The following is a 24,682-nucleotide window of genomic DNA, read 5'->3' as shown; positions in this document are numbered from 1 at the left end:
TCTCTTTCTCTTTCTCTTCTCTTCTCTTTCTCTTTCTCTTCTCTTCGCTTTCTCTTCTCTTCTCTTCTCTTCTCTTCTCTTCTCTTCTCTTCTCTTTCTCTTCTCTTTCCTCTTCTCTTCTTCTTTCTCTTTCTCTTCTCTTCGCTTTCTCTTCTCTTCTCTTCTCTTTCTCTTCTCTTCTCTTCTCTTTCTCTTCTCTTCGCTTTCTCTTCTCTTCTCTTTCTCTTTCTTTTTCTCTTCTCTTCTCTTTCTCTTTCTCTTCGCTTTCTCTTCTCTTCTCTTCTCTTCTCTTTCTCTTCTCTTCTCTTTCTCTTTCTCTTCTCTTCTCTTCGCTTTCTCTTCTCTTCTCTTCTCTTTCTCTTTCTTTTTTCTCTTCTCTTCTCTTTTCTCTTTCTCTTCGCTTCTCTTCTTCTCTTCTCTTCTCTTCTCTTCTCTTCTCTTCTCTTTTCTCTTCTCTTCTTTCTCTTTCTCTTCTCTTTCTCTTTCTCTTCTCTTCTCTTCGCTTTTCTCTCTTCTCTTTCTCTTCTCTTTCTCTTTCTCTTTCTCTTCTCTTTCTCTTTCTCTTTCTCTTCGCTTTCTCTTCTCTTCTCTTCTCTTTCTCTTTCCTCTTCTCTTTCTCTCTTTCTCTTTCTCTTTCTCTTTCTTCTCTTTCTCTTTCTCTTCTCTTTCTCTTCTCTTCTCTTTCTCTTCTCTTCTCTTTCTCTTTCTCTTCTCTTTCTCTTCTCTTCTCTCTCTTCCTCTTCTCTTCTCTTTCTCTTTCTCTCTTCTCTTCGCTTTCTCTTCTCTTCTTCTTCTCTTCTCTTTCTCTTTCTTCTTCTCTTCTCTTCTCTCTCTTCCTCTTCTCTTCGCTTTCTCTTCTCTTCTCTTCTCTTCTCTTTCTCTTTCTCTTCTCTTCTCTTCTCTTCCTCTTCTCTTCGCTTTCTCCTTCTCTTCTCTTCTCTTCTACTATTCTCTTTCTCTTCTCTTCTCTTTCTCTTCTCTTCTCTTTCTCTTTCTCTTTCTCTTTCTCTTCTCTTCGCTTTCTCTTCTCTTCTCTTCCTCTTCTCTTCGCTTTCTCTTCTCTTCTCTTCTCTTTCTCTTCTCTCTTTCTCTTCTCTTCTCTTTCTCTTTCTCTTCGCTTTCTCTTCTCTTCTCTTCTCTTTCTCTTCTCTTCTCTTTCTCTTTCCCTCTTTCTCTTCTCCTTCGCTTTCTCTTCTCTTCTCTTCCTCTTTCTCTTTCTCTTCTCTTCTCTTTCTCTTCTCTTCGCTTTCTCTTCTCTTCTCTTTCTCTTTCTCTTCTCCTTCTTCTCTTCTCTTTCTCTTCTCTTCTCTTCTCTCTTCTCTTTCTCTTTCTCTTTCTCTTCTCTTCTCTTTCTCTTCGCTTCGCTTCCCTTTCTCTTTCTCTTTCTCTTTCTCTTCGCTTTCTCTTTCTCTTCTCTTCCTCTTCCTCTTCCTTTCGCACACAGTTCAATTCTGATAAAGTCATCGTGTACTTTAGTTTACAAACTAGAAAAAGGTTCATTCTTGACTTGGAAATTTGCAGTTTTTTACTTTGTGTTTCTGAGCACTTGGAAACAAGAAGTGAAATAAATAAATAAATAGATAGATAGATAGATAGATAGATAGATAGATAGATAGATAGATAGATAGATAGGATAACAGGGAGGCTGTGGGCTCAGTCGGTAGAGTGGGGTTGCACACTAATCAGAAGGTTGGTGGTTCAGTCCCCAGCTCCTCCTGTCCACATGCCTAAGTGTCCTTGAGCAAGACACTGAACCCTAAGTTGCTCCCGATGGTGAACCGTCGGGTGTGTGAATGTTCTCCCGATGGTGAACCGTCGGGTTGTGTGTGGATGTTCTCCCGATGGGTGAACCGTCGGTGTGTGGATGTTCTCCCCGATGGTTGTACCGTCGGTGTGTGGATGTTCTCCCGATGGTGTTGTACCGTCGGTGTGTGGATGTTCTCCCGATGGTGAACCGTCGGTGTGTGGATGTTCTCCCCGATGGTTGTACCGTCGGTGTGTGGATGTTCTCCCGATGGTGAACCGTCGGTGTGTGGATGTTCTCCCGATGGTGTTACCGTCGGTGTGTGGATGTTCTCCCGATGGTGTGTACCGTCGGTGTGTGGATGTTTCTCCCGATGGTGTACCGTCGGTGTGTGGATGTTCTCCCGATGGTGAAACCGTCGGTGGTGTGGATGTTCTCCCGATGGTGTACCGTCGGTGTGTGGATGTTCTCCCGATGGTGTACCGTCGGTGTGTGAATGTTCTCCCGATGGTGTACCGTCGGTGTGTGGATGTTCTCCCGATGGTGTACCGTCGGTGTGTGGATGTTCTCCCGATGGTTGTACCGTCGGTGTGTGGATGTTCTCCCGATGGTGAACCGTCGGTGTGTGGATGTTCTCCCCGATGGTGTACCGTCGGTGTGTGGATGTTCTCCCGATGGTGTACCGTCGGTGTGTGAATGTTCTCCTGATGGCAGCACCTTGCATGGTGATCTGTCTCATTAATGGGAAAAACCATGTTAAAGTGCTCTGAGACCAAAAGGTAATGAAAACACTATACAAGTACAGACCATTTACCATAATACATATATATATATAAATATATATATATAATGGATAGATAGAGGTGCTACCATTGAATGCTGTTACACCAAACCTGATTATTTTCACAAAAAATAAACTCCAGTCATTTGTGCTCAGCTAGTTCGGTTCGTTTAAGACGTCATCGTACGTTACAACGTAAATTGAAGAGGGAAAGTCGGTGCAACGCAAGGGGAAATATAAAAATATAAAACAACTATTAGAAATGTTTTGTTTGTGATCTTCAAGTAAATGGAGCAAACACGGTTATTTAATTCTTTTTTTTTTTTTACTGTCATATTGCTTAGAAAGGTGGAATAAAATAAAACTTTTAATATCAAAAGCAGAAAAGCACACGCGACTTGCAGCCAGATGAAGCAGTTTGCTGACATTCACCACAAATCACAGCTTTCTCTAGTTACACATATAAAACCACAAATTAAAAGGAGGGATCTCAGAGTGCAGACCAATAGTTCAAAGAGGCAGAAAATTAGCCTTTGTAAATCGAAATGTGTTAGTGAGGTAAAATGTTTGAGCAGCCAAACACCAGCGTGATAACAACCGGAAGTGAAAGGGAACTTACCGTCACGTCACGCCGTGGCAAACCAGATCCAGGATCCGGCTCGTCTGAGATGAACCGCTTCACCTGGGACAACTAAAACTCGGGGGCGGAGCCAAAACTCTGTCGTTAAGTCGGATAGTTTTTGATCAGTATTGAGTCAGGAAGTCACAGCAACACGCACATCCTGTTAGATCTCAACTGATGACTCTTTACACTTGGGATTTTGTACAGTAGCTGACTCGAGATCAGATGTTGGAGCAGGTAAAAGCCGCTTTAGAGCTTCGTCACGTCAGCTTGTGTCTTCTGAAAAGAGAAACATCAATTCACGCTTCAGTTCCCCGTCAGAGCAAACCTGTGTCTGCCTTCACGTCCTCCTCCTCCTCTGCGTGACAACGCCGCCGGACGCGGGTTCGAATCCCACTTAAGGCGTGTCACAAACAAACACGGTTGTGTGAGATTTACAATTCAACCAAACATTCAATAAACCAACAAAACTAAAACCCCAACAAAAAAAACAACCAATAATATTAAAAAGACTGAAAACAAACATAAAAAAAATAACATCTCAAAAGCACAAGTAAAATGCCTGAGAAAAGAAAAATACAATATGATAAAATACTAAACCAAATGATCTAAAAGTCTAAAATATTCATACAAAAACAACAATGAATTGTCAGGGCTTCACATCTGTACTGATGTTACTTTAAGAATGCTCACATCTTATCAAAAGTTTTTATGTATCAGTCCAATGTTAAAAGAAAACAAACTAAAATGGTGATATATTGTTTTGCAGTTTATGTAATCTGAATGACCACACATGCCTTTAATTACATGCAGTTTTACATTGGTGGAATATATTTACAGGCTGCTATGAAATAAAATTATAAGGAAGCTTTATTGACTTGGATGAATTCAGTTTTTTGTTTTTGTTTTTTTATATAGATAATGGTCCCAGAAGAATGATGTGATTTTAACTGTGCCATCCCCACCTGCAAACGTATACAGTATCTGCACACAGCTGTTTGGTGGAGGACTCTGACCTCTTGTGGTCAGTCGGTGGAGGTGCAGCGCAAAATGTTCTCTGCAATATAATGTAACTACAGTCACTGATGCATGGACTACACCTGCATTACAAAGTGCTGAGTCAATCAAATTAACAGCACCTTGCTGCAGTGTTGACTCTGAACACGCTAATTCATACTCACGCACACACACTCACGCACACACACACACACACACACACACACACACACACACACACACACACACACACACACACACACACACACTGCTGTATATCTTTGTGAGGACACTCGCTGCCCAATTGCACTCCCTATAGCCTTTTAACCTATTTTTTTTTTATAACCACAAAGAAGGTCTGTCAGCATGTGCAGGAACAGCCCAAATATGCAAATTCCCCCCCAACCACACCCTCGCACCCAATCACACCCTCGCACCCACCCACACCCTCGCACCCACCCACACCCTCGCATCCACCCACACCCTCGCACCCAACCACACCCTCGCACCCAACCACACCCTCGCAAAACTCATACCGGTCCTCAGCAAATGCACACACACCTCCACTGCTATACAAACAGATGTTGCACGAAAGGACAAACTGAATGTGGAGGAGAACTTCGGCGTGTAGCTATAATGCTCAAATGATAACACACACACACACACACACACACACACACACACACACACAACACACACACACACACACACACACACACACAGCAGAGCAAATATACACACAGTGTGTTATCTCAATGTTCTCTCAAAAATAACTGGACAACCTGGACTGTAACGGAGATAAGAAGAAGAAAAAAAACCACAAAAAAAACACGTCTGATAATGTGAATATAGTAGTTGAAATAAGCTGCTGACATGCTACAACAAAAGGGTATTAAACGCACAAATGTGGCGGGTCAGCAGAACTTTGGAGTTCGACAGAAGTACAGCAGAGATGCAGCGTGGGCAAAATGCGCAAAGAAGTAAGAAGTAGTAACCAAAAAAAAAGAGAAGCTGTTTGTGCTCACTCACAGCTGCAGAGCCGGATGAGATGGAACTAAACAGAAACTAAACCAAAAATAAATGTTCTTTACTCTTGCAAAGGCTTCCTGGATGATTGTGCATTTGCCAACTGAAGGCTCTTCAATTCCATCTATCTATCTATCTATCTATCTATCTATCTATCTATCTATCTATCTATCTATCTATCTATCTATCCAATAGTAGTTAATATGAAGCTGTAGCTGTACTCAAAGAAGTCTGTAAATGAAAAAAAAAGAATGTCCGTGCAAAATGCATCTCTAGTTGACGTAGTTCTATGTGGTGGGGGAGAAAACAGGTCCGTTCTAGTCTCATCTAGTTCTATATTTGCTTTACCATAGGGCACATCCTATCAAAGGAAAACCCAAACAAACGTATGCAGGCATTCAAATCTGGAACAATCACAATTTCTGGGAAGATAGGACAACTTCGTTGTTCATTTGTGCAATATAGCAAGGTTCTTCTTCTTACTGTTTTTATTCGTAGGATTGTTCGGAAGATGAAATGTATTCTTTGTACGGTGTTTCCTTGGAGTAGGACACGCCCACTACTGATATTCTAGGGAGCTGGACTATCCTACCTGTGCCGCTGATCTAGCTCTGGATGATCTATTTCTATTTGGTAAAAGGAGGGGGAGGAGGAGAGAGAGAGTGTGTGTGTGTGTGTGTGTGTGTGTGTGTGTGGTGGTGGTGGGGGGGAGGCTTCTCTAGCTCACGTGGATCTATGGAGGGGAGTTCCGCACGTGACCGACTTGATGCTCTTGTACAAAAAAAAAAAAAAAAAAAAAAAAAAAAAAAAGAAAAAAAAAAAAGCCTGCAGCGGTAAAAGGCAGAGATCAGATCAGAGGAGGACTGCGAAGAGAGGACAGATCAAAAAAAAAAAATACAAATAAAAACTCAGTCCTGCAGCATCATCATCACCCAGGAAGGGCAGCATCTGCGCGCGCGGGGGAGACTTTTATTTCACCTCTTATTTTATCTTGCGTTTTCTTTTTTCTTTCTCTTTTTAATCAGCACCGATTACTGTAATTGTCCAACCGACAAAACCGGGCGACTTCCAGCTCACCGTCGCCTCCCGTCGCCTCTCATCTCTCCAGCGGGTCTCCGGTGTCCATTCATACTCCGCTCTCCCTGCGCGCTGTTTTGAATGTGTCGGCCGGCGGCTGCTGCGGGGCTCGCGGTGTTCACCGCCTGCTGGCTCTCGTGCGTTCCGACGCCCGTGCGCCCGGCGGGGAGAAGCCAGCAGCTCAACTACCGACCGGTCATCGGTAAGATTTTTGGAGCCGCGCGAGCGGCAGTTTTGGGTGTCCGTGCAGGAGCTCGGGTCGCACGTTGTTCGGATTATGATGGCTCTGTTGTGTAATTCTCATTTTGGAGAATGTTCGAGAAAAAGGTGTGTGTGTGTGTGTGTGTGTGTGTGTGTGTGTGTGTGTGTGTGTGTGTGTGTTTTGAGAGAGAGAGAGCGCGCGTGTGTTTTCCCTGTCGCGAGTAGCTCGTGTGCTTCCACTATCGCTTACATTGTTCTGTGTTGTGTGTCTTGTCAACGGGCCCGATTTCAGGTGCATTTGCGTGTGTGTGTTGTTACTTCATTGAAATGCCATCGGTTTATTACCATTTACTTCAAATATATATTCAATGAGTGCAACCTATTGCACTAAAAAAAAATATTGCACAATACTGGGTTTTAAGAAGTGTTGGCCTATATTTGTTGAAACAGTGTTATGACGTCACTGCGTTTACCTGTCCAGTCGCTCTTTAAAGGTTTTAAGAACACGAGAACCACCCTGTAACCTGAAACTTGTTGGTCACTCGGCCTCCCGTGGACCTTATTTTGACCTTAAAAGGTGCTTCACTGACTGATGAGAGGGTTGTCTTGTGGTGTGGAGCGAAACTTGCTGCAATCATTGTGGTCAGAAGTGTTCAGGACTGTGGCTGGTGATACCGTTTGGTTTGTGTAAGAATTGCGTTATCATTGCATTTGGTGTGTCAACTCATTCCGCTGTGTCGCCTGTTTGTTTGGTGTCAACAATGGCGGTGTGAAGAAAAAAATAAAATAAAAGGAATATAATCAGTTTTGAAGTCGATTCGAAGTTTCTCAACTTCTATGATTTATATATTTTTGGAGTGTATTTCTGGTGTTATTCGATGAATGAAAAGAATTGTATTATACTTTCAGTTCAATGATATCTGTTGGGAATGTTTTTGATGTTAGTGTTAGGACACCATCAAAAGTATTCATACTTCAACGATATATTCCCCCCCCCAAAAAAAACTGTTTTGTTATCAGGTATTGTATCGGACCAGGAATTTTCACAGGACATATTCCTTGTTTGAAAGTCATCTGGAAATGTACAAGTTAATGAAGTAACATGGCTCTGAGGACTTAAAAAAGTTAACCATATGTAGAACATAACATAACTGTGCTTCTGTCATTTAGCATCCAAATAGTTTAGCTGTGATTCCAGAATGGGTCTAAACCAAACCGCGAAGTCAACTCTTGGTTTGTGAGCTAATGTTTTGAAGCCTTGACTTTAGCAGTCACCATCTTGTTTTTTTGTTTTTTTGTTGAGCCAATCAAACCAGGCATGCACCAAAATATAGCTCTCTTTAAAGCCTAATATCTGATTAATTATGGAATTATTTCCAAAAGAACTTGATGTGAAAGAGTGAATTTAGCTAATTATACCATTCAAAATAAAATTTAACTTTCTGTATTTCTTGAGAGAAGTGGTCGCTTTTTTTTTTTAATGGGACTTTCTTTGGAGTTAAAGGTGTTTTTTTTGTGGAGCCAGCCCCTAGTGGCCCCTCAGTGGTATTGCACCAACGACTTTTGTTTTGCATATATCTAAGAGAAAAAAACCTGTGTTATATTAACTGTTTTCTGTCCTCTTTAGGCGTCCTGGCACAGGAAAACCTTCCGAGGGACCAGTTTGCTCGGGGCTCCTCTTACATCGCCGCCTCCTACGTGAAATACCTGGAGGGAGCCGGGTCCAGGGTGGTACCCATCCGGTAAGGCGGCTAGATGGATTCGAGGAAACCGCTTAGTCATTCCTTTTGTTGGTAAAAAGATAGTCTGGATTAACTCCTTTTACTGCGCAACTTTTTGTTGTTGGGTTCCCGTCAGTGTGTTGTGGATGTTTTATATATATTTCCCCCGTTGTTCTCAAATACTTGTGGGTCTATTATACTTTTCATATGCTTGTTGAAGTGAGTATTTTTCATTTTTGATTATTATTATTATTATTATTATTAGTGACCTCAATCTGACCCACATCCATCATGGTGCCGGATGTGCTTTTAATGTGGGCGGAGCCTGTATAACAACATCAATATATCAGTAGCTCGCTATAGGATAGGAGGTGGCCTTTTACAGTTTATGTATTGTTTTGATTTGCTTCTTTTTTTTAAATTATTATTATTAATACGTTTTTTTTTAACAACGAAGTGAATGTATGAATGTAATAAATTCTAGAAATAAGAAGTGTCTTGGCTTACGACATATTGCATTTCCAAAGTAAGAAGTAGAACTTTTTATTAATGTCTTTTTATGCCATTTGTTTGTTCACCAGAATCAATCGCACAGACGAAGAATATGCTCAGATATTCTACTCCATAAATGGGTGAGTAGACGGCACTGATTGTCTTTTGTTGCTATAGATCCATACACTATTAAAACAAACACAACTTGCCATTTGAAATTTCAAAAACAATTTGCTGCATTTGCCAGCACATGGCCTACATTTGTCTAACCTGGAAGTTGCCCTCCTCAAGGTTGCTGCTGCCAGGAGGGGACGTAGATATTCAGACTTCCCAGTTCAGTCAGGCCGCGAAGATCTTTTACAACTTGGCTCTGAAGGTATGGCGCCTCAGAATATCACTTGGACAGCGATCTAAGCTGCATTTAGCTCCTAAATAGACAGATATGTTTTTTTTTTATTTTTTAAATGGCCTGTAACGCCACTCTTTATCCTCTGCAGGCCAACGATGCTGGGGACTACTTCCCCATCTGGGGAACTTGCCAGGGCTTCCAGCAGCTGTCGGTTCTCACGGCCAACAAAAACCTGCTCACGCTCACTGATACCAAGGCTGTGGCTCTACCTCTCACGCTCACACCAGGTATTCTTTAACCTGTTCTCTGCGTTCTGCATCCTCCGCTGATGCCAAAGAAATTACTTTAACCTACTTACCTTGAATTATATTAGATGGCCTTGTTGAGCAATAAAGATAACTTTGGAATCAAATTATAGTGTTTAAATATCAACTAATTATCAGGTAATTCCCATACTAGCATACATTTATTTTTATACAGCTGAATTGGGGATTCCTTTTATAGGAATCCTACCGGAAAAATACCTTGAAGAGCAGATTATCCTAATTATTCAGCCTGCAATTTTTTTTTATTTGCATTTACCTCCAAGACGTATCACTCATGGTGCACAATGTGGTTGGATGTGGGCGGAGCTTATGCAAATAAGACATTAAATTTCTCTAAGTACCATTTAGTTGTGGAAAAAGTCATTTGAAGTTCTGATAGGCTTTATACCAGCTGAAGTTGTAGGGGAAAAAAAAAATGCACGTGCATACTTTTGTCAGCTTTTAAATGAAATGTAATTTCTTTTGTCCTGTTTTCTTTTCGTGTGCTTGTCTGAACGTCACTTCCTGCGAAACAAATCTTTCCTCCCAGCGGCCCAGTCCAGCCGCTTGTTCCGGAGTTTTCCCAAAGATCTGCTCCAGTCTCTGGCTGATGAAAACATCACTTCCAACTTCCACAGCTGGAGTCTCTCAATTCAGGTATTTTATGCTGTCCCTATAGTGTCGCCCCCTTGCATCCAATACACACTGCTCTGAAGTATTTATGTTGGGTTTACGGTGTGAATGGTTGTCTTCTCTTGTCTGTGACTGCCCAGCTTAACTAGGCTCCAAACTCCCCGGTGACCCTGTTCATGGTACCGTACTGGACAGATCGGTATATATTAAACTATGGGAAAGACCTAAAATATAATTTCTCATCTAGTATTTGTTTAAAGGCACGGATCTTTGGTTTACGAGACCAACACCTTACCACTTGGCCACCACACTAGGCATGTTTATCTGTGACCGGATATCTTCAGCAAGTGGAAGCATTATTAACCGTGTTACACCTGCGTGGGATTTGTCCAGGTACTCTGTCTTCCTGCCACAGTCCAAAGAGTGAATGGTTATATCTTTCTGTAGTGGGGTACCCAAGGTCTATTGTGTCCTTGCCCAATGTCAAATGGGATTATCTCAATGTAGGTAATAGTTAATGGCTGGATATTAAACAATAGAGTTGTAAACACTAACATGTTATTAGGAAAATATTTCCTCCTGAATGTCATGTTGCATGCCTTTCATCACAGGTATTCAGGTAATGCTGAAGGACAAGTTCCCTTCTCAGGCACGGATGGGGGTTGAACCCATGATCTTTGGGTTGACGAGACCAATGCCTTACCACTTGGCCACCATGCCTCACAAGTGATTAAAAAAATAATGTGAAAGCTTGCGTAATCACTGGCGACCGGATATCGAAGGCCTTTCTCACACACCTCTTAATACATTGGCAAGAGGCAGCTTCATTAACCATGTTACACTTATGTGGGTTTTCTCCAGGTGCTCTGTCTTCCTCCCCCGGTCCAAAGAGTGAATGGTTATGTCTTTCTGTAGTGGGTACCCAAGGTCTATTGTGTCCTTGCCCAATGTCAAATGGGATTATCTCAATGTAGGTAATAGTTAATGGCTGGATATTAAACAATAGAGTTGTAAACACTAACATGTTATTAGGAAAACATTTCCTCCTGAATGTCATGTTGCATGCCTTTCATCACAGGTATTCAGGTAATGCTGAAGGACAAGTTCCCTTCTCAGGCACGGATGGGGGTTGAACCCATGATCTTTGGTTTACGAGACCAACGCCTTACCACTTGGCCACCATGCCTCACAAGTGGTAAAAAAACAATGTGAAAGCTTGCGTAATCACTGGCGACCGGATATCGAAGGCCTTTCTCACACACCTCTTAATACATTGGCAAGAGGCAGCTTCATTAACCATGTTACACTTACGTGGGTTTTCTCCAGGTGCTGTGTCTTCCTCCCCCGGTCTAAAGAAGTGTGCTGGGTTTATTGGTGATAATAAATTGGCTTTAGGTGTGAATAGTTTTGTCATTCTATTCGGGGGATCTGCCCAGGGTCTACTGTGCCTTTGCCCAATGACAAATGGGATTATCTCCAGCCTCTTTGTGACCCCTTTTTTAGGGTATAGTTAATGGATGGATATTAAACATTAGAGTTGTGAGTTCTAAACCCATGTCAATGGGATTAGGATAAAGACATTCTGCTGAAGTTTGGCAAGTAATGCTGCAGATAATGTTCTGTCTGAAGGCACGGATGGGGGTTGAACCCATGATCTTTGGTTTACGAGACCAATGCCTTACCACTTGGCCACCATGCCTTGGCAGGATATGATGCACAACATGACATCATATGGCTGGATATTAAACAATGGAGTCGTAAACAATATCAGATGTAATTTGGACAACATTCCCTAAGGAAGGTCTTTCATCACAAGTTCCCTTCACAGGCATGGATGGGGGTTGAACCCACAATCTTTGGTTTACGAGACCAACACCTTACCACTTGGCCACCACGCCTCTGAATGAAGGATATACCTACAGTATATTGAATACAGACATCGCTACAAATGTGCAATACTTGAGATCCCTCATGGGGTTTCTAAAGTACCGGGTTGTCGGGGCGTCTCAGGTTAGCGTACCTGCCTGATATTACTCCCCGGTTCACCTTGCTCGAATCAGGCAACCTGTTTTTGCTGAACGAGTCTCTGGTCTATACCTAAAATCTTGGCATTTACCATGAATAAACTACAGGGTGCCAGTATGCACACAACAACAAAAAAACTCCTCAAATGATTCAAAATGTGGCAGCACATCAGCCCTTCAAGCAGCCTAAAACATCTCTTGTCACTTTTTATCACTCTTCACCAGCTCCTTGTTGCTGCTCCACTGCGTGTACGCTCTATTTTTTTTCCCATGCAGAAGAAGCAATATACTTTCAGGGCCATGACATCTAATTTAAACTTTTTTTAAATCTGTGTCTTTGAACCTGCAGAACTACAGCCGGAACGCCAAGCTGAAGAGGTTTTACAAGGTCCTATCCACCAACAACGACGGGAAGAAAGAATTCATCTCCACCATGGAAGGTTAACATTTCTTCTACTGTTTGAATGCCATTTATTTATTTAATGCTGGTCACGATACACTTGTCATCAAAAAAAACACACACAACTTCGGCATAAGTGTCCACCAGATGGCGCTACCACGTTGCAACGAGAAACCGTGATCAGTCCTATGGGTATAAGAATTATCTGATGAAAATGAATCACACTTCCCCTCAAATTATTTAGATAACAACATATTACTTTAGGGCAACAACAACAACATTAGAAATGTCTAATTTTAATGTGTTTTCTTGTACAGTAGAACTCCACATCTCAACCTAAAGTTTCCACCAGTTTTAGTTTGTGTTTTTTGATCATATTAACGAGAGCTGCACTGATAATTCAAATTCATATCACGTAGGGAATTTGCAGAGATGAAATATGATAATGATAATGGTAATGATCAGAGATGCTTGATGAGCATCATTTTTCTCGGTACACGAGGGAATGTTTTCTTGGTCCGCTGACAGTGTTTCTGTTTTTCCTCAGCCTTCCGCTACCCGTTTTATGCGGTGCAGTGGCATCCAGAGAAAAGTCCCTTTGAGTGGATAGATAAGCCGGGCATGGTTCACTCCAGCTCTGCCATAAGAGCCAGCTTCTACACTGCCAGCTTCTTCGTCTCTGAAGGTAACACGTGGCACCTCTGAATGTGTTGTTTCCTCTGTTAGGTTGTCAACTGCTCTGTTTGTTTGTCTGTAAAGCGTCTAAAAATGACACCAAAAAGAAGTCTAAAAATGTGAAGCTCATTTAATACGAAAACAGCGTGTGTTTCATGAAGGGAAGAGAAGTTCCATCTCTGTATTATGGAAGCTTCACCACTAAATTCAGCTCATTTCTCTCTTCGGTTTTTCCTCCTGCAGCCATGAAGAGCAACCACCACTTCTCCAGTCCTGTTGAGGAACAGAGAGCTCTCATTTACAACTACTCTCCCGTCTACAGAGGCATTCACGCTGTATTTGTGCAGAACTATTACTTCGATTGACGAACGGGTGCCGAGGAGGGAGAACCGACCCCGGGCTCGAGTCTGGTCGGAATTATTTTCATTCATAGAAACATCTTGGCACATCGAGTCCCGAACCAAAACTCAATGGAGTCGTCACTGAGAGTAGCCTCAAACATCGAGTCGCTAACGAAATGCAGAAGTGCAACAGAACGGTGATGAAATTTAGTCATGAATAATAGAAAAAAACATTTTTTTAAGTACAGTGTCAAAAGATATACTAAACAAAATATAAATACAAAGACATAAAATAGAGAATGAAACGGTGCCGAATGCTCATAGATGAACATTTCATTTAGATTTAGGTTACCGTAATCACCTGACACGCCAATACGGCTCCTCAGCTCTGAATATGGATAACCACAATCCCGAATAACATTACGTTCACAAGAGGTTGCAGGATTTGCGTACATCCATGATGGTGAAATGTTTGATGGGAGTTTAGATTTTGGACAAACAGAACATATTAGGGCCTGTCAGATTTTTGTCTGATCACATTTACATGAGATCTAGCTCCATTCAATTTCCAAACTCTTTTTACATTTTTCCTATTTAGTTCATCTTCATTTCAAATGATGTTGAAGAGTCACGTTAGCTTTAGTATGGCTGGCTGATAGTAGGGGGCCATATTCTACTTCCAGAATTATATCGGACCAATGGTTCACTAAACACAAAAATACTGATAAATTCTCTTCCAAATATCCAATGAGGCATCTCTGTCATTGCAGCATGTGGAACGAAGCTACAAGAAAAAGCCCTGCTGAAGAATATCATTCCTGAGAATTAGCTTTACAGTGATCAGTGGCAGCATTTTGAAAAACCACTAAGTTGATTCACTTGCATTTCCACATACGCGATTTCCAATCATTCCCGAAGTCTCTTCAATTTCTGTTTTTATTCTTTTTTTTTGCGCCATTTAAATGACGTTTGAAACGAGTTTCTGAAGAATGATTGGAAATCACCAACCGCAGCTTTCCCCAATGTCATTTTTATAACTTGAAAGCATTAATCACTTGAAAAAAATCTGGACTTTTTTTCTTTTCTTTTCTTTTTACTAGCTACTCAATTTTGAAAACGTTCCTACTCTTTCTTGCAAAGTAGCACGAGTTCTCACAAGCGGAGAATCCCGTGCGATTGCACATTGCTTGTCGCTTCGTTGGGAGGGATTCTGGTTCTACTTTATCTCCTCGTGAAGTCCGGGCGGTTGGAGAGACATTTTTTTGCCTTTGTGGTGCCAAGCCGGGCTGAAAGCTGACGGAACGGCCCACTTAAAAACATGGGATGAAACTGGGGACTAATCTCATCAAAATTCCCCATGTCGAGTTTGATCATCAGCGAGAAGTTTCGTTGGGAACAAACTGCTGTTTTTCGATATCAGTGTGAAATAATGAATGTGACTGTTTATAATTCCTTCGCTGGAAACGCTTAGATACTTTGCATTTTGATTTCATTTTCAGTACTAAAAGTTACAGCGTTGTACTTCTGTCATCATTAATTGAAAGTCATTACAATTTACAATTTCTGTTCAGATCTCATTTTGAACTCATATTTTCATGTTCAGTGTTTATTTCAAAAACCGATGTCATTAATTGATAAAACTTCATAGCTCAGTCCTGAGAAAGAGTTTGTTCCGACATGATTGTATTCTTGTTTGTTTGTGTGTGCATTTCAATATTTTATTCCTCAACGGGAAATATTTTCTAACATGTTGTCAGAGAATGTTAAATATTTCTATCAGGATGATCAGGATTTGAGAAATTATAGTTTTCGCACGGACATGTTTATTGTTATAATTTTTTTTATTTGACATGATGACACCCACTTTGTACAGATGGAGATGGAAACCTGAAAGTATCGCACGGTACGAGCAGAGTGGATAATAAGGATGGCGTTATGATTGATCCTGAAATGCAGATTTGACTGTAATGATGTGGCATGTTTTCATAACTGGTAATGACGTTTCCTCATTTTTCTTCATCATCATCCATTTTACGACTAGTACAAAATGCCAATAGGGCTCATAATTGTTTTACTTTTTATCATTTTGATCTTTTTTTGTGTTTTGTTTTAACACATGTAGCATTTTTACTGCAAGAGAAGGTCAATATAGTCCAAAATAAGAAAAAAAATACATTTATATAATCCTTTGTTTCCATGGCAATAAAGCCAAAAATATCCACCCATATTCTCCTCCAAATCTTACTTTGGAACATTCAGTATCATAGTTACCAGCTCAACAAACTTTGGATTCATGCATTGAACGCACAATTGACTGTACAAGTGTCAGATGATCAGACAAATAAAGGGAGTCAAGTCCAACCTCAGTGTGTCCGACATCCTTTGTGTCATAAAGAATTTGTATTTACAGGAAGTCCCATCAGCCACCCTCACAACGGACCGGGATTTGTCGTGGCGTGAAACTACTGAAGCTCAGTTTCCGTTCATCCTGTTGGAAAACAAATATTTGAAGTAGCAATGAGCACACGACACATAAAAGGCAGTTTTCCACTCACCCAAAAGAGATTGCAACTTCCACCTTGTCACTAAAAGGCTCCAAATGATTTCATTTTATTCCAGGGTGGGTAATACTTCAAGATTACATAAGATTATAGTCCACATACCTGGTGATATACATTTAAAGGAGCAATTCAACCCCCCAAAAAAACTTTTTCACCGGCAAGAAAGTGATTGCAGCTCCTACTTTGTGACTGAAAAGTTGTTTCTGCCTGAAACAACCTTACCTTTGCGATTACGAAGGACATAAAGTTACCTGTGTACGTCACGACAGTTTGCTCCAGGTGAACCAGACGTGTCCAAAGTCTGGCCCGGGGGGCCGATCGCGGCCTAAGGTCCGATTTTACACGGCCCGTCTCAAAATGTATTATTGATGGCCCCGCCAGCAGCTGTCGAATAAAAGATGACTTTCTGAAGGATTTTGTGTGAAAGACTCAGAGAAATAGGTTTCTATATAGTTTCATGTGTTTACGAACTTAAATGTTAACAGACATTTCATTACCCACTAACGAGTCATGTTTAAAATGAGGTAAAGATATTGATCAGCTTCATACAAGTTTTTAGGTATTTCAGACAGTTTGTTTTTTGTTACCTGACTCTCTGGATGCGACAGAAAGGAAAAAGAGTATTTTTTTAAATTATTATTTGTCACGCCTGAATCGTTTACATTTGGTTTCATTTTCATTTTGAAGAAATGACAATTATTGCGTCATTGTTAAATAAATTTGTTGTAGAACAGTGCATTTTGTATGTAACTTTTATGGTTAAAAAAAAAAAAAAAAGTGTCAGGAAGGGACCTGTTCGCCCTTCGGGACATTTTCACATGATCAAATCTGGCCCCTCTTTGAAAAAAAAGTTTGGACACCCCTCGAGGTAAACGCAGCTGTCAATCATACCGCTTGAAGGCAATCTATATATTTTTTTGAATTTACAATTTTTTTTTTTAATACTAAGAACTTTATTGACCAAGATGTACATTTACAAAACAGACAAGTGCAGACGAGTGCTCATTATTTCGTCCAGAAAAGGCAGCAATGAAAATAAGTAATACAAGTTTTGCCAAATATCCTTCAGGTCACTGCGGGAAGAGGCGCGACGTCATGGTCACGTGTGGAGGCAACGGAACTCCACAGAAGTGAGGTAAGGAGACTGACGTGTATTTTCTATTTCGCTACTTGGCGTTTATTATGCTTTTTGTTGTTGTTGTTATTGTTGTTGTTTTTTAAAGTACCCGCTCGTCGGCTCAGTTTGTGTTTTTAATGCTGTAGTCGGAGCAACGTCTCCGTGTGCACGTGTCAAAGATAAATAAGTCACTTCTGATATTGTTTGCTTTCATCGTTATAGTTCATGTATGTTCTTGCAGGTGAAGTCACGCACGGTGTCCACGTAGCAATTCAGTCTGTCTGGCATCGACTATAAATACATTGTCAGAAGTGCCATTATTTACACATTGACTCCCATTAATGCAGTGTTGAAACACAGGTTGTCTCATTTCACAGATTTCTTTGTGATTTATTTATTTATTTATTTTTTTTAAATTTGTTTCGGGAAGTCTCTTCTTTTGCACAGGATATTTTTAAGGGGTCACACCCTTAAGGTGAAAGCAATGGAGAGGACTGAGGGTGCAGGGGTAATATATGTCAGGGGTCAGGGACAAAAGTTGCAGAAGTTGTTGTGGTCTGGACAACGTCTCTGAGTGAAATCTCAACCCCGTTGAAGTTAGAACGTGTATTTGTGTCCTAATATACTTGGTGAATTTAAAACGGAAACCCTGTAAACAAAAAAACAACAAAAAAGCAAACATACAATTTAATATGATTAACTGCATAAATTTAACATTTTCGAAAAAAAAAAAAGAAAAAAGATTGAAGTATGACTTATTAGGAGTCAAACACGCAAAAACAAAATGGTTCCAAAAAGCAACTTATAATGTCAGGTGGACTGTTTTTATGTTAATGCAGGACCCATGCTTTTTATTTATTTATTTATTTTTATTTATTTTTTTTTTTGGGGGGGGGGGAGTATTTCACTAATATAGATTTATGTTGTTGTCTGTATTGTTTTGGGTTTGGCACAAATGTGCACAAGTGTCCACTAGATGGCGTCCCGATACCGTTAAATGCGGGCCGACCGTCAGGAGCAGTGAACAGAGGAGAGACTGTTCTCTGTGGGCAGATTTCATATTCAGAATTGGTCACGTGTCGAGAAGAACTCGTATTGCAACACAAAATGAGAGAAAAAAAAAAAAGTCATGGTAGACCTTCAGCAATTTTCTGGAGGGTGTGAAACAATGAAGAAACACAGTTTTTGATAACAAGCCTTGACCATTTTGTTGCGTATCGTATGTAAGTAGTCCCAGTCACGTTTTCCCCCAAATTCACCCCCGACATGTTTGGAATTTTTTTTTTGGGTTGAAAGAAGCAAATCAAATTCAAATTAGTGAAACAAGGAAAAATACTAATAGTTATTAAAAATCTCAACATCTTTGAAAACTAACAAACTTCTACAATTCCATCTTTTGGATAAGTTTATACGACACAATCGAAAAATACCGAACAGCCACTAAACTTTTTCAAGATCACGTACGACCTTTCGACGTAACTTTTAAGGACACTTAAGGTTCAAAATCCTAAAAGTATGAACCGTGATATAATCATAGAACCGGGATGACCACAACACGGACTTCGTGGTCACACGTTTGTTCTTCATGTCGTTGCTTCTTTAGTGAAACTGTGAAAATCTCTATTCTGTCAGGAAATCCAACCGCGTGCAGCGAAACGGATAAAAGCCCAATGCAGTCACCGTCTCGTGTTGACGTGACGTCCACCGAGTACAAACGCATCCGAAACTAGTTCTTTCAAAAAGTTCAAAAGTTCTCCACTTTAAATACAAGTACTGCGTCCGGGCGCTCCGCTATATTGTGCTGAGCTGAAAAGGCAACGTTGGAAGTATTTTCCCCGAGACGTGGAAGTCGAATCAAATATTTATCCGGGCATAAACTGTTCTTTCGTCGCTGCTGTTTTATACATTATACATACGGCGGCTTCGGCCATTGATCCTGAGATACGGCGTGTGCATTTGTGAGTATCTCGGTGTAAAAAAAAAAAGTACCTCGCTGAAGAGAGTGTAAAGCTGTCTGGACCGAATCCTTACACCGCCCATATCTGAATAGTAATCGGACACACACACACACACACACACACACACACACACACACTCACACACACACACACACACACACACACATATATATATACACATTTTTTATTATTATTTATTTTTTTTATCTGATGTGTGAACTGATCCTTAAGCACCGACAATTGAAACTAAAATCTTGTCTCGCCAAAAATTTTGTCTGGCAAATAAAGATTTGTGCCAGAAAAGGTTAAAAAAAAAAAAAAAAAAAAAAAAAAAAAAATCACCTCGCGTTGAACACAAATAGAAAATAAATGAAATAATAAAGCAACAAATACACATAATCTCCTTGTCATGGCCACATCGTTGCCATCCCTGTCTCAGAGCCTGCGTTTCTGTACCTGTCCACTAGATGACCTCAGTGCCGCTTTCAAAAGCAACTGCTCACCAGATTTGACCCTTTTTTAAAACACATTTGTCCTCCGGTAGCTTCATTGTCAAGTGTTTTAAGGTATATCTACGGCAAAAATAACACTTTGTGTCTCATTTCATTTTTTAGGTTTGACTCCTTGCCCAATAGCCCTCTTCGTCTGCGGGTACCTCTCCGGGAAAAACACATTTTTTTGGAACTCTTTAAAGTTAATCTGAGTTTTGACTTTACATTCATTCATTTGGCAGATTTCCAAGTTCAAAATCGGGTTTGTCTCTGCGCTGAAAGAAAGAAAAAAAAACCTCTCCAGTAATAGTTCTTTTGTGTTTTCCTGTGAACGTCAGTGGAATCAGAGCAGAACGCAGCTGACTGCTCATCACAAGCCTCCTCCGGGGCTCTTGACTCGTTCACATTACCAACAACAAGCGCCGCTGTTTTCTAATCAGCCCACTATCCTCCCAGATTTACATTCACGTCGGACAATTTCCATTTGTTTCAGTTTGAGTCGTGAAACCAGGTTTTCTACTTGTGTAACGTTCGTGACGGGTTAACCGAGAGACTTCAAGGCACAGATCTTTCAGTTACAGTTTCACTTGCAGACTAGTTCCTGGGCTTCTTCAGTTCTTTAGACTTTTTGGTTCTGAAGTCCAATTTACAGCTGGTATAAACACGGACAAAAGGAGAACGAGAGGTATAACTAGACCTAGTCGCAATTATTAAACTACAGTGATTGCTTAATCACGATTATTTGAGCTGATCGCAATCATCAGACTAGCAAGTATCATATTTCCATGTTGTTTTTTTACCGTTTTGAGATTTGACAAATGGTCTTTTAATGATATTCTCCTTCTTCTGTGTGATTTAATGTCACGCGAGTGGAGAATTTGTGCCGCCAGCAGTTTATCTCGAGGCGCTTCACTTCTACTATTCAACCGAGCGGCATTTCGATGAGCGTCCATTGACATCAACATTACTTCTGACTTCTAGCCAAACATGCCTCTTCTTCATCATCAAGGTGTACTTTAAAACTACGATTGGGCTTAAAATATAACAATAAAAAAAAAAAAAAAAAAAAAAGGAATCGGATCAGCTTGGCCATATTTGGAGGTGCACAACAGATCCACGCTGTGGTCGGACCTCAGCCAGGTGAAAGAAATAGACTAAAGACAGCAGCATTTCCTTGTCAGAATATGTGTAGGCTATTTATAAAATGAACGTTAAGATCAAATTGGAACAAACCGGGGTAATGAGAAGGCATTTTAACAACCAGACGTAAATGAAAAGAACCAAAGATTGGATTTCAATCTCTAGATAACAAACCAGGTGCAAATGCAGTCAAGTAAAATCCCAGAAGTCGACTTGACTGTTGACCCTCTCGCTGAGTTCTCGATGGCCTGACGGTTAACTCTGTCTTGTTTGCCTGGAAACTGAGAGGCAGTAACGATGCAGCAACAGCAACCCCCCCCCCCCCCCCCTCCCCCCGGATCCACTCGACTGCCGGTGCTCTCGGTCGCCACGTCAAGCTGTGCCGTTTCGATCAAGCACTTGCAGGTCAGTTTGACTTTCTCGGAAACTGCTCTGGAAACTCTTTTAAATTCAATAACAAACGTGGCGTGAGCTGATCACCCCCCCACATCCCCCCCCCCTCCCAGTGCAATTACATGATTGAATTTGCACATGTAATCCTGTTGCCCTCCGGAGGTTCATTTGCAAGTTATTTTGTAATGGGATCACCCGAGACTATTTCTGACCTTAAGTTCGATAATAGTCAAAACAATATTTGAATTAAACCGATATAAGCGACGCACGGCAAAAGAGGACTTAATCCTCACCGCCTAAGGACAAAAAAAAAAAAAAAAAATCGAATTCACGGCCGGGTGCGCTCTACCTCCCTCCGCCGCTATTTTATCTATTAAAACATATTTTCCCGCACAAATATAATGCGACCGCGTGGTATTTGATGAACGACGCTCTGCGTTTTTTTTTTTTTTTTTTAATTAGTGCTTTCGAGTAAGGACTCCAACCGTTTTCATATTTGTTCCCCGAGACCCATTAATTACACGGAACATTCATCTCATCAATTCATGAAATAACTCAATTCCCCTCCGCATTACCGAGGCACCAGGACGCCTGGAAACCAATCAAGAGTATTTGGAGTTCACGAAATGATTGTGTCGGGGTGGTGATGGTGCTATAAGCGGGGTAATCTTCATCAGGCTTTACGAGTTGCTGTTGATCTTAGACCCTTCAGTCTTGAATCTACAACACACACACGTGTACATACCGCCAGCGATCCTCAAACGTACCTCAATGCCACACGGAACAAAAGCAATTCCTTTTATCATTATCGTCGCACTCGCGGCAGTATTTCAACGGCGGCGACGTTCATCTCCACACCTCATTAACCGGATCGTCCGAACGCGTACGAGCTTTACGCGTATACGCGCACAGGCGTTCGTGCGCGGGCAGACAATCGCGCCGACATGGCACACTCCATCTATCGCCCAGAGACACCTGCACCTGGCGACTTGTAGAAGTCTAACTAATGTTTGTTTTTTATGCTGGAAAACCTTGGGGGATTTCTAGTCCGTCCGCTGGGTGAATGCAAAAGTATAGGAATACGGAAATTGGTCCAGAATGATTCTCCCCGAAATGTCAGAAATGACAAACTATAAAAATACGTGTGTTTAAAGATGAAGCGCAAGCAAAGCACGCTACTGCAAAGTAAACAAAAAAACAACCAAAAAAACAGGCCACCTGATAAAAAAAAGAACGAGTTTACTTGCATTTGCGTTACGATGCGCACCGGACAAATTTATGCACACTTTCATGGTGGTGCCCTGTAAATTGTCTTTGGTCTTTTTGATCCTTCAATATTATGTTTCTAAGTTTAAAGTTTTCAATCTGGCTCGAGTGACAAGCTTCTAAAAATATAATGTGACACTACTTATGAACTGATCAAATAGCGGGAGCGTGTCAGCTGGACAAAATTGTCCCTCAACAATGGAAACGCAGCTGCAAGTAGTCTGTAAGTTAACTAAGTGCCTTGATTTATTTAGCACTTATTAAGTTGGCGAGGGACTAACGAAGCTTAATTTATAAACTGAACAAGGCAATTGAGGCAGAAAGTAAATCTGTGCGAGGCCTTTATAAACACAACAAGCAATCGAGTTGGAGACTTGCTTAACTACATGCCGTCTGTTATTGCGTGAACCAAACAGATGGGGTGGAAGATCAGACGGCAGCAAAATGGATGTGAAAATGTTAATTTGTGACTTTCATCTGAAATTAAAATCCACTGGATTTGATTCTAGCAAAATGCAAGAGAATGTAAAGCAGTCTAGTAGATGGACTGCTCCTCCTTTCTATCACATGACTGTATGACTTGACTGAGGACTTCCATAAACCGGGTTTAGACAAATACCCCTTTGGTATTGGAGTTATTTGAAGCCTCGGGGACCTGTTTTGTGAGTGTGGATCAAATTAAAATCCAACAGTTGGATCTACCAAGTATTTGACCAACATGCAAGAATCCTACCCGTTTCTTTATTCCCCCGGTACAAGATGAATTTGGAAATGCTAGGACCCGTGTCCTCGTACGTATGGCGTGGCAATTAGGACTCAACAGCTCAGTGGTGTTGGTTAGTTGGAGCTCGGCCTGGTATCACCGCGTCAACATATGGACCTGGCCGTGCTCTATTTAAGGATTGTTTTCAGTCGTTGCGTCCTAATTTAGCGAAAGACCTCGAGGTAATCTTTGGAACTGTTGGAGCAGCCTTTAACCAATCAGCATTGACCAACATGTACCAAATGTTGTGCACAGAAACTCTCCATTGTTGGGACTACTTAAACGTCATGGTACTCAGCCAGCCCCCAACGGTTGGTCCGCCATTCACAGTGGCCGACTCAACCTTGATAAGTGTCCAGACCATGATCCCAGCGAAGAACAAAGCTGTGAGCAAATAGTCAGGTGAAGCCAGGCTAAGTTTAAACACCATTTCAAAATTAATTTGTGGAAGGTTAAAGATCTGCTATAAAAAAAAAAAGTAAAAAATGTACTCCCTTTGATATATTCCCTTCAAGTTTCCGTCCTTTTTAAAGCGTACGCGTCCTCACAAATATAGAAGTCCTAGAAACACAAAATGCAAAAATGGCCAAACTGGTGATGTTGTCATGCACAAAATAGTGTATACACACTAAAAGGTCCTCTTCATCCAGGCTCTAAATCTGGATGAGACGAGATAGTTTGGTTGGTAATTGGAGCTCGTCTCGCCTGTGAAGTGAGGTGAAGTATAGGTCGGATAAAGTTAGAAACACAAACGTGTGTGTGTGTGTGTGTGTGTGTGTGTGTGTGTGTGTGTGTGTGTGTGTGTGTGTGTGTGTGTTCTGGGATATAATGAAAGCGAAAAAAGCCAGCCTGTAAACAACTTTTAATCTACGAACCAGACTGACTTTGGCATTAGGGGTGTTCCGTTTAATATTGTTCACAATAACATTGGTACAAAAAAATGTATATCGTCATAACGACACAAGGCAGTTTCTTGTCATTGTAAAAAATACAACGAAATGTAGTTGCCAACTCATCAGTTCAGCAGCAGTGAACAAGGTAAAAGACATAAAAAAAACCAAACAACAACAACTTGGATAGCTGGAAGCAAACTGGGGATTTTTATGGTCCGTGCCTTAATCGCATTAGGACTACCCAGGCTGTCACTTTTTATTTCCAACTAAAACTGTAATTCAATCATGGAACAATAACAATATATTCAATCTATAATGTTCAAATTAAAACTTCACAGTGCATTAAGGCAACAGGCCGTAACTCGTACTCCAATTATGCTGTCCGTCCCGACCATTGCTTTTTAGTAAATTGGGCCATTGTTGTTTCACTTTGTTGATGCAATACAGAGAAAGTTAGAGAGTTGAATGATTAATCATGACACCAAAGAACATAAGAAGAGATTTTTTTTTTTTATGTGACTCCACAGATAACTAATAATAAAAAAAAGAAGGGTTTCCCTCCTTCTGTCTTGGCAATACTGGCCAGCAGTGAACAACCCCCCCCTCCCCCCCCCAAAAAGGGGGAGGAACTGAGTATGAAATAAAAGGTAAGAGAGGAGAGGGATTATTGGTAATTGAAAGATAAAATGGTAATCATTCATAAGGTGCAGAAG

At 41.0% G+C, this 24,682-nt stretch overlaps 1 protein-coding gene and 4 non-coding genes across 5 annotated transcripts; 1 reads left to right on the top strand and 4 right to left on the bottom strand.

The window, feature by feature from the left end:
- Window positions 1-5,900: 5,900 nt before the first annotated feature.
- On the top strand, window positions 5,901-15,742 carry LOC138210504 (gamma-glutamyl hydrolase). Its single transcript, XM_069169683.1, has 9 exons — window positions 5,901-6,448; window positions 8,075-8,189; window positions 8,750-8,800; window positions 8,952-9,036; window positions 9,158-9,296; window positions 9,865-9,971; window positions 12,321-12,411; window positions 12,919-13,056; window positions 13,290-15,742. Exons 1-9 carry the CDS (start codon window positions 6,328-6,330, stop codon window positions 13,409-13,411), a joined length of 969 nt encoding a protein of 322 aa, XP_069025784.1. The 5' UTR covers window positions 5,901-6,327; the 3' UTR covers window positions 13,412-15,742.
- Window positions 10,595-10,667, bottom strand: trnat-cgu (transfer RNA threonine (anticodon CGU)). Its single transcript has one exon. It is a non-coding gene; the product is annotated as a tRNA-Thr (tRNA).
- On the bottom strand, window positions 11,062-11,133 carry trnat-cgu (transfer RNA threonine (anticodon CGU)). Its single transcript has one exon. It is a non-coding gene; the product is annotated as a tRNA-Thr (tRNA).
- trnat-cgu (transfer RNA threonine (anticodon CGU)) lies at window positions 11,575-11,646 on the bottom strand. The gene has a single exon. It is a non-coding gene; the product is annotated as a tRNA-Thr (tRNA).
- trnat-cgu (transfer RNA threonine (anticodon CGU)) lies at window positions 11,774-11,845 on the bottom strand. Its single transcript has one exon. It is a non-coding gene; the product is annotated as a tRNA-Thr (tRNA).
- Window positions 15,743-24,682: the final 8,940 nt, after the last annotated feature.

Source organism: Embiotoca jacksoni, unplaced genomic scaffold, assembly GCF_022577435.1.
Source record: "Embiotoca jacksoni isolate LCO1_2020_lvr unplaced genomic scaffold, fEmbJac1.0.p SCAF_46, whole genome shotgun sequence".
Taxonomy (NCBI): domain Eukaryota; kingdom Metazoa; phylum Chordata; class Actinopteri; family Embiotocidae; genus Embiotoca; species Embiotoca jacksoni.
Note: the sequence above shows the minus strand (reverse complement) of the source record. Positions and strands in the feature narration are given on the sequence as shown.

Excerpts from the sequence above, each read along its gene's own strand:
- LOC138210504 (XM_069169683.1), top strand. The coding sequence starts at position 6,328 with ATGTGTCGGCCGGCGGCTGCTGCGGGGCTCGCGGTGTTCACCGCCTGC. Across the intron at positions 6,449-8,074 it reads CAACTACCGACCGGTCATCG|GCGTCCTGGCACAGGAAAAC; the intron begins GTAAGATTTTTG and ends TGTCCTCTTTAG. Across the intron at positions 8,190-8,749 it reads TCCAGGGTGGTACCCATCCG|AATCAATCGCACAGACGAAG; the intron begins GTAAGGCGGCTA and ends TTTGTTCACCAG.